The 10,471-nt window shown below is 36.1% G+C and overlaps 2 protein-coding genes across 2 annotated transcripts; one reads left to right on the top strand and one right to left on the bottom strand.

The window, feature by feature from the left end:
• The first annotated feature begins 5,624 nt into the window (after positions 1-5,624).
• LOC113337206 (S-protein homolog 29-like) lies at positions 5,625-6,089 on the top strand. The gene has a single exon (XM_026582907.1). The coding sequence runs from the start codon at positions 5,625-5,627 to the stop codon at positions 6,087-6,089; it is 465 nt and encodes a 154-aa protein (XP_026438692.1).
• A 1,416-nt stretch (positions 6,090-7,505) lies between these two features.
• Positions 7,506-9,253, bottom strand: LOC113337205 (F-box protein At4g09920-like). The gene is made up of 4 exons (XM_026582906.1): positions 8,418-9,253; positions 8,267-8,315; positions 7,987-8,154; positions 7,506-7,805 (listed from the first exon to the last, which is right to left on the bottom strand). The coding sequence occupies exons 1-4, from the start codon at positions 9,251-9,253 to the stop codon at positions 7,506-7,508; spliced, it is 1,353 nt and encodes a 450-aa protein (XP_026438691.1).
• Positions 9,254-10,471: the final 1,218 nt, after the last annotated feature.

Here is a 10,471-nt window from a genome sequence, read left to right as displayed (position 1 = left end):
TTCATAACCAAAGGAAGAATTCAATCTAGTTTTATTTAGTGTTTGGACGAGCATGATTTTGTATCTGAATTTTAATATAGTAGATATGTTATGAATTATACGAGATTTCACTTCTATTTTCCTTTACATTTTGATAGTAATAAAAAGATCTTCCACTTAGGATGATTGTTTATATTGAAATCTTCAATTATTTGATCGCCAAATAGATAGATGCACGTATATTTGAGCAGATATATATATAAATAGAAATCCTCTAATGGGGGCTAGAGAAATTTCTCAGTATTTCTAAATTCGGTAAATTTGTGTTTTACTCTTCCATTCATCTGCAATCTAAGCGTATGATGTTAACATTAAAATCTATCGGATCGCTGCTTGGGGCAAGAATTTCATAAATTCAATCCACTAAACAAACAAAATAGCATCCAAAATGCTTTCTTACTCCATGTTGTCAACTTTTAAATCTCCCGATATTCCTGCCTGAATTTTTTTTATTAATGAATAATGGATGATTTTTAGAGAAAATGTTTCTCTCTAACTGGTGATCAACACTACTATTCTAACTGCTACAACTACTCTCTTAATCATTACCATGAAACTTCAAATGAAACTCTAATATGGTTGGTGATCCACTAGCACAATGATATTTCCTCACAAAATTCAGCTATATCCTATAATCATTGGGCTTGTATTCTTAAATAAATCTCGAAATTCTTTTTTTATTTTAGATGGCAAAGGAATCTACGATATGGAAAATTCATTTCCATCCAAACCAGTTAAGTAGTCAATTTGGCACACATGTGAAACAAAGACACTAATAGCCCTTCAAGATTAAGGGTTTTAGGGTTCAGGATTAGGGTTAAGGTTCTAGGATTCAGGGTTAGGGATCAGGGTTTGAGGGTTCAAGGTTTTAGGATTCATGGTTCAGGGGTGGTGGTTGTGGTGGTGGTGATGACGGTAGAGGTGATGTTTAAGGTGGTGGTGGTGGAGGTGGCAGTGGAGGTGATGGTAGTGGTGGCGGGGCAGGTGGTGGTGGCGACAACGACGGTGGTGTAGCGGAACTTCTGTCTAAATGCAATTGCTTGTACCTCTTTGATTTGTAGATTTTGCAGACAACTTAAATTACAAGAGGAAAAACCATGTTTTTTTCGTATTATAATATTTTTATAGTACTTTCTAGACTTACGTCTTTGATTGCTAGTGAAGTTTATTCGGTCTTCATTGGTTTGAATTTCTATTATTAGACTTTCTTCGATGTTTCATTTGAGAAGATATGAAGAGGTATTTGCATTCCCAACAAGAGTCAAACATTAAATCATTTTGAAGCTGTGGGTGTTCTTTATCCCCTTGTATACTGTATTGAAGTGTTCATTATCAATTTATCATTTTGTGCAAAATTTTGACTGAGAAATAGAATTCAACCGGATGATGTTACATGTGGATGGTGAAACGGAACTGCAGTCCAAAAGTCATCTCTTACAAACAATTTATAGATTTTTGAACAACTTAAATCATAGGAACAACACTATTTTATCTGAAAGCTTAATCTGAAATGAATAAACAGCACCACTATGACCATGTCCATGATGACCACATTAATCCCGGGCCAGTGCCTTGAACTTGAACAGTGACAGTACAAATATAAATACCCTAATGGATATCCCAAACGTTTCTCAGTCGTTGGATTATTTTTCTAGTTCTCTCTTATATAGATACCCTAGAAACACATCTTAAGCCGTCTTCAAAGTAAGATATGAAGAGGTATTTGCTATCTCGCCGGTAGTCGCGGCACCCTTCTCTCTTGGTAGAGTTCTTCCTTCAATTGCTCCATTTCTTCTTCTTCGTTAGCCTTCTTTCCTTTATCACGCAATTCAACCTTTTCATCGGCCTCGCGTTTCAACGCCTTCTTACGCTTAGAAGTGTTCGCCTTTGTTAGAATACGAGCATCCAACTCAAAACCAATTGGCAATGAGTGGAGAGGCTCTAAGGGATTATAAGCCGCAGGATCTTAGATTGTCCAACAATGTGGGACTAATAATCTTAACACGCCCCTCACGTGTAGGAAAACCAAAGTTCGGTACTTGGTGTTTTTAATGCACAAGTAACACAACTAGAATTCTTTATCAGTAAAAGGTTTCATCGAATCCTTGTGCATGGTTTCAAAGTAACTGATAACCGTTCTTGATTGTGATTGCGAAATGCATTTTAATTCCCTTTGGTTTCATGACAACCGGAGATAGTCATGAAATGTGGGGGAGAAGACGTAGTCTGTACAATTTAATTATTGGCAGAAATTAGAGCTTTTTGAATTTTTGAATTCAAATACAGACAGATGACTGGTGACTGTTTAGATCCATTAAAGTTAGATTAGAAATGTAATCTAAGGCGCCACACAAGAGAAAGTGCAGTGCACCCAAGTTAAATGCAATGTCTAATGAGTATTGTGAGGTTTCGTATGATCTTAATCAATAAGAATCGTTAGCTTTGGCCTGGGCTAATAGTGATAGTCTCGCGTAATGCGTTGATTTGGGAATACACTTTTAAATTCTAAATTTGGTTTGTTTTTCAAAGTTGGAAAAAGAACCATAAAAGGTGATTTGGAGTTTTATTTTAGCGCCCAGTTGCTAAGCAAATAGAAAAACAAAGATGAATTTCTTAAACCTGTGCACCACGGAAGTGTGAGGGTGGTTATCATATAACAAGTTTGTTATAATGATAAATTCATCAAAATGTGGGGGTGTCTAAAATGGTGCTATGGTACGTTCCTTAAAATATAAGGTCAACGTCATCCCATAAAGCAATTGCTCTCAAATGCGCGTATCCAAAAAAAAGTTTTGGAATTGCATCGAGCCGGCAAATGATACGAATTCAAGAGAGAGCTTATAATTGCATGTCGAGAGGAATGGGCTTATAGCCTTACTAAAGAGTAAGTTGCAGCGGTAACCCGACCTAAGCGATTGGAGATCCCATGGTCTAGGTCCAAAAGAGCAAACTAAGTTGTGACAAACTCGCCAGATAACACTGAAAAAGATTTTCTCTTTCCCATTCCTATGATAAGAATCAGTGTTTCCTGTCACGTAAGAGGTTGAGATAACACTGAAAAAGATTTTCTCTTTCCCATTCCTATGATAAGAATCAGTGTTTCCTGTCACGTAAGAGCAAACTAAGTTGTGACAAACTCGCCAGATAACACTGAAAAAGATTTTCTCTTAATGATTCCTATAGCTTAGTCTAACTAAGAAAAGTATGACAAGATACTTTCAAATAGTAGATGTGAGAAATGGGGACGCTTCTATGATAACTTTAAAAGGCTAGGTTAATCTAGAGCACTCATAGAATTCCAAGAACGTTCAGGGATGAAATGAACACAACCGAGAATTTGACGATTATAAGGAGATATAATATGTGAGATTTAATATATCGATTCACACCAACGGCTGACAGTTCAACGGCATCGCGTCCACTGATTGGCTAGTAAATCCGGTAAGTTTTAACTAGGTTTGGTTCAAAGCCAAAAGCCACCTTTTACCGATGTATTATATTTTCTGCTTGTGCTCTTAAAAGTTGTAAGTATTGTTGAGTCAGTATTTTCACTCATGTGGGGGATTGTTGGAATTTTAAGTTAAAATTATTATGTAAGTGAAAATTAGTTTTCAAGTTTTATATTCCAAGAGATGTGTTTGGGTTATGCCTTTTCACTATAAGACACCTAGTCATGAATAAGTGTTATAGAGAGTCAGTATTGGCCATGGTGAGTCAGTATGGGTGAAAAGATTCCTTGTAGAGTCATTATTGACTCTAAATAACCCCATCTCTTAGTTTTGTTTTGACTAGAGTTTTTACAAGTTTTGAGAAGTACAAAAACAATTTTTGAAGTCAAGAGTCAGAGTCATTAAGAGCACAGTAATTGTCAGCATTCGCTAGATTAAAAGTATTGTAGTGCTACTTACTATATGTCATGATCGTTGTATCTTGCAAGGCGGCATCCGTAGAACTGTGAGCACCGTATGCGGGGATGAATTGTCTTTAAAGAAAGAAGATTACCTCGCTTCGATCAACCAAACCGATAAGCCTTTCTAACTCTCTTCTTTTTATTATTATGTTTGTAGCATGAAAGTTATTATTTCCAACAATAGATTGATGTGGTACCCTGAGCAATTTATGGAACCTCTGCAATAGTTTTTGAGACCTCAACAGGTTTATGATAAGGAGGCTATTGCTTTCATTATTACTGCTTGAGGGGTGTGCTAGAAAGGGAAATTAGATGGTGTGTTACATGTGAGAAAATTGTTAAACTAGGGAAGGAGTTGCAGAGAGATGGCACCCTCAGTCCTATATTAATTTCAAATTCTTTAAATTTACGAATTCAATAAATTTCGTTGTCTGATTTGCGATTTCAATTTGGATATCATATTAAGACCTACTTATTTGCAGTTGGTGTACACTATAATGAAATGAGACCAAGGGTCGTAACTTCAGAGATAAAAGTTGCTGATGTTAAATGTAATTCAGTTTTTGTGTAATCAAATATGCAGAGTTCATTATTCAGATTTTTCCTAGTGGTTGAAATGTCTGATGGTTCAATTCATTTCATTCTCATCATCTACCACTCACCATTAGCCTTTGCCTATACATACCCTTCAGTTAAATTGTAAGCTTATCTAACAAGTAATCAATCGTTGTCTAACCTGGTTGTAGAACACAAAATGCTGCTATAATATTGCTGGTTTTCCTCGGGTTACTGTTGAGTGCAAATGAAACTATCGTATAAGTCCAAAACACAGTTCGGATAGAGAAATTACAGAAATAAGATATTTTATCTTGCGCTTTCAATCTCATCGTCTCTTTAGCCGTATAAAGCATATCAACTGGGTTTGTAGCTACCAACACCACTATTAAGCGAGTACCAAGGACACAGGCAGCGTTGTATAGTTGAACCTCCCTACAAAATCAGCTGAACAACTCACAAAACTTATTACAATAGACTTGGCAGTGTGCAAGTAAATTAATCCATCATAGGTACAGCTTCTGACCTCACCTTCCAGATTCAGGACAATAACCAAAGGACTTAAATCCTAAATTTGTGTCATAAAAAATATCATAAAAACTGAAAGAAGGCCAAATGAAGAGATCCTTGCTCGGTTTGTAAAGGGTAGAGAGGAGAGAAAGGGGGTGCTCTTTTCTATATTTAAGGATACAAGTATGTTTAAGCATACAAGTATTGATATTATCCCCATTTAAGATTTTTATGGAATTTAATAAAGGAGTTGCACAAAATAGGAATCAGGTAAAAAAGGATTTTTCTTTTTAGCATACTACATATGTTAAGAATATATTCAAGAAAAAAAAGATAAACTAACAAATATTGTATTCCCTTATATACGTAATTTTATCATGATCCTAATAAACCAACATAGTAAGAAATATCCATGTCAAAAAGAAAACATAGTAAGAAATATTCTTTGACATAAATGATATTCTGAGATTCTAGATATATATGTTGTCATAATCTTCTGGCATTTAACTATAAAATCTGAACGAATCTCGTCTTAACTTCTTGATATTATAAAACACCAAGAGAGTACCAATTGTTTGTTCAAGGCTGCATCAAGTTCCAATCAATCACAATGTCATCATATTTAGTTTCAGGATCTGTTGCTGCCATCTTCTTCACTCTTCTTACTTTATCACTATGTTGTGCACGGTCTGTTGATGTTGAGTCCTGGGCTGACCATAAAAAGACTGTCATTGTGGAAAATGACATAGGTCCAAACATAGTATTAGCATTACATTGCTGGTCCAGTGAAGATGATTTTGGTGTACATACATTAAACCACAAAGAAAATTTCAAATGGAGATTTAAAGTTAACTGGAAGGGGACAACTAAATTTGTATGTGAATCAGGTTGGTATGATTCAGGGGAAAGCCCAGGTTACCAAGAAAAGTTTACAGCTTTCAAATCAAGTAGAGACTGGAGTGCAAATTGTGAAGATGATTGTTGGTGGAGTATTCGTCGAGATGGTGGCTACTATGGAGACGCTATTGCCTCAGATAAGTATCCACCTAAAAAGATGTTTTCTTACCACAAATAATTCTAGATAGAAGAGTGGTTAATGTGGTGAAAAGATCTAATAGTAAATGGTTTTGGCCCTAGCACTCCTTATATATTAATTTCCGTTTGTTGCTTCGTTATGCATTTCTGATTCTTAATGTATTTTTGTTCTTTTGTGAATCAAAATATTTACTGAATAATTAATAAGAGTAAATTAATATTTGGGTCATATAATTTATCAATTGATGTTGGGTCGCTTGACTGTGAGACGGAGCAGTTGACTGCTACAAGCCTATTCCGACCCCAAACATAACCTTTAAATCTGAATGGGCGACCTCCAATCAAACAACAACTCAAAAGAAGATATCACATCCTTTGTAATATTCCACCCTCTATTGGAGATGCTCAGCAGAATAGGCAAGCATTAGCGGATGACTGCCTTTTTTAATGGCAAGGGCAGATTATAGAAACACGGCTAATTTCAAGAGATGGCCCTCCTTAGACCCAGAATTAATCAATTTCATCCAGATAATACATTCAGCTTGATCGATTTAATGAAGAAGTACATATCAAGATTTTTGCTGCAACCTCATTATAACACAGCTTAAATCACAATTAGAAAATTGATGTTGCGTGTTATTATACGTAAGTTTGTATTGGATGTCTAATGTAGTCCTTAGATATACACTTCCCTCATGGTCATATGCTAGTCTTTGCTTACGACAGAACGCTAATGAGAGCTTAATTTATGAGGTATCCTTTTCGTTGCGGAAGATAGTCATGGAACAGGAAAATGCTGCTATTAGGTGTCTGTTGAGTTCAAAAGAACTGAACACAAATCCGGATGTGGCAATCCAGCGTTAATTACAGCTAAAAGGGGATTGCGCTTAATTTAGCATTTAGAAGAAAAAAAAAAGATAAAAACATTCCTTCTTTTTACAGAAAATGGCATTCCATAAAGCAGAGAAAAATCAAATAACTCTTATTAGACCTCTTTTAAACCTGAGGCAGACATATATCTTTGCTTTATCTCTAAACGTAGGAAAGCAAAACTAAGAGTAAAGGCTATTGGTTCATTCATGAAAAGGTTAAAGGATTTCTAGATTACAAAATAATTGGTGTGAATCCATCAATGTGTAGCACTCTATATAGCTAAGGGTCAATCCTCATCCAAATCTATTGGTTTCATTCACGACAATGATTTTATATTAAGACTCCAACTTTACTATGTTCAGACATACTGGTATTTGAACGTGTACAAAACAAAACCGAAGGGCATAGCCTCAATATAGCATTTACCATAAAAACATTTCCTAGAAGACGGGATTTCGCAAAAAGGAAAATGATGATTAAGAATAGCAAATGGTAAGGGTGTCCCCTGTTTGACCTTCTTAAGGGTATTTCGTTTCATACGGGTTTTCATTGCTTCAATATAAAAGTACCTGTTGTTTGTTTACTATATACAACAGCTATTTCCTGTTTCTCCCCACCTCATACTGGCGCCTGAAGAAGATCTTGGCAGTATTCTTAGCTTTTCCTCATATCGTTTTCTCAAGCTACCAATGGATTTAATAGTAGAACAAGGGTATACAGAAATTTCCTTCAGAACCTTTGCATTTTTGAACAAAAAACTCAGAATTTTGAGTTCAGCATCACATCTTTCCGCATTTCCAATTCGGACAACTTTGAGGTCAGACAGCATGCCTGGCGCTGATAATCCTACTTCCCAATCATCTCCAATGTGTGCTAAATTCGACTATATCCAAATATAATAGAACAAATGATATATTTGAGTGAAAAAAATAAAATGGTAGTTCAAGATGAGGGATGCTGCTTGATGTAATAAATTTAATGCTGCCAGGTAAGTATTTGACAGTTCTTTAGATATAACTAAGTGACCAAATTCAATACAGAATGCTTAGTTACATGTTATATACCTGCTTGTTTGATTTAAGAATCAGATTCTTTACATTTGGAGAGATTGTGAGTAAGTATGCCACCGCGCGCAAGCTACCCCTTGTAAACCATGTTTCCATCCCCAAAAATTGAAGATCGCACAACCAAGGGAGAGGACAGTTTAACAAGTTAGTAGCTCTCCAGAGAACCTTGAGAGATAGTAGAAAGTTCTGTTACATAACGGTGAAGCTAAACCATACATGGATAAGGAAATAACCAAAGCTACTTAAACAAGTTAATAGAATGGTAATCAAAACATACCTCAAGGAATCCAGATGATAAATCGAGTCGATTCACCTTATCAACTGCCCTGAAAAGTTTCACTATCCGTTTAGCATACTCTTCTTTTTCTTCTTTAAGCAGTTGTTTCTTTTCAAATTCATTGTTATACAATATGTTAACATTTGCATACGATAGCTGATCCGAACAGTTTTGAAGATCATAGTCTTGCGTCAAGTAAGATTCACATGTGAAGCTGGAGAGATTAGGAGCAGATAACTTTAGAATTTTCGGCCTAAGATGATTCCACCTATGATTACTATGGAGATGGGAGTATGAAAACTCCTTAAGTCTGAGAAACTCGACATTGAAATTCCTTTGATTATCAGTTTGTATATCACAATTAACTATCGTCAACGTTTCAAGAAGGGGACAGCTCGAAAAGAGTCTTTTAGCTGATTCTACATTCGACACTAAAAATCCACGCAGACACATAAACTTAAGCTGTGGTAGGCTCATCGATATAGTAAGAATAATATCTGTATACAGGCTCATGCTCAGTACCAACTTCTTCAACGATTTGTAGTTCAGTAGTCTAGGAGGAATCTCATATGTCAAATTATTATGTTGATGGAGTTGCATAGTTACTTCTTGAACATTGAGCGCCACCGAACCATCAATCCATTTAGAAAAACTTCTTCTTACACCATTGTTAATAGGGACAAAAAGCCATCTTAACCTAAACCATTGGATGCTACTGTCATCACGGAGAATGAATACTCTATCTATAAAATCAGTAAGCCTATCTGACTGATTAAGTGCATTCACGTAACTACCGAAGTTGAGAACCGGTAGAGATTTCCAAATATGAATCCATCTTTTTGATAAAATACTAGTTTGTACTGCATACATTGTGTGCACGAAAGACATGACATGATGAATTAGTGCATCTGCTAACATACTGATTCTATCGACTTGTTTTTCTTTATCACCGGATGTAACTGGTATTAACTTTCTTATTTTTTCCATTGCTGAGTCTTTTTTGTTGAAGAATCAAATCAATGAATAATCAAGCACTCTATATATATATATATATATGAAGGATTAAAAGGTGAAAAGCCTACTGTTTCTTATGGACTAAATTTGTAGTTTTCTTGTGGAACAACTAAGACTTTAGTTCCCCATTTCCTTAACGTATAGCGCAGATGATAAGTTCAGTACGTGGATAGAAAGGTTGGGGTCGTATATTCAAATCAATGGGAAGTATATGACCTCGACCATAGGGTTCTCAAAACAAGCTTAACAACCGGGAGCATCATATCTTAAAACCGGTCAGAATTTAGAAAGAGTTCCGACCCTGGAAGTACTTAGCATTAACCACTTAGGTGCCCGTCCATTTTCTGCAGAAAGTTTTTCCTGCATTATCTTTGAAGTATCAACGGTAAAGTTGGTGTGAACAACCCACATTTATGAAAGCGAAATTGCAGAGTACTTGGCATTAACCATTTAGGTGCTCGTCCATTTTCTGCAAAAAGTTTGCTTAAAGTGGTTTCCTTGAGCTTGTGAACTCTTAGTAGAATCGTAAATGATGCAAGCATTACCATCTTAGAAAAAAAAAAAAAAAAAAAAAAAAAAAAAAAAAAGCAAAAAGGTTAAAGCCCTACCATGCTAAGTTAGGAGCTAAATTCGCAACGCTTTTGAGTAGGAGCGAACAATGTATGAAATATGTGGACTAGGTGTCATCGAAGTCAAATCCATCTAAATAACGGGCTATGTTGTAAAAGGCAAGCCCTTTTGCCGCCGCGCACTAAATGCTGGCCCAGCGCCTAGCAGAAAAGGCGTCCAAGGGGCCAGTAAATACGCATTTCTGCAATTCAGCGACGCCTAGGCGGGCCATTTACAACATACATGACCGGTGCTAGATTTCAAGTAGTGTCCGGTCCAGGGGCGCAGCCAAGAATCATGGGGAGGGAGTGCAAAAATTTGTTATGGGTGCAACCAAAAATTTTAGGAGGTACAAAAATGTAAAAAATGGCTTGTTTGTAGAATTTTCTTTTAAGAGGCCTAAGATGGGCTTTGGAGGCAGCTCGGCAGGGGTGCAAGTGCAACCCCTTGCAATGGGCTGGCTCCGACCCTAGTCCAGACCATCACCGGTAGGTTTGAGAAAATAAAAACAAAACCAAATAATTATTGGGTAAATTTATTAAATACCCTTAGTTTTAACACCCAATAAATATACCCTTATAC

The sequence above is a fragment of the Papaver somniferum genome, unplaced genomic scaffold, assembly GCF_003573695.1.
Source record: "Papaver somniferum cultivar HN1 unplaced genomic scaffold, ASM357369v1 unplaced-scaffold_158, whole genome shotgun sequence".
Classification (NCBI taxonomy): Eukaryota; Viridiplantae; Streptophyta; class Magnoliopsida; order Ranunculales; family Papaveraceae; genus Papaver; species Papaver somniferum.
This window is presented reverse-complemented; position numbering and strand designations above follow the sequence as displayed.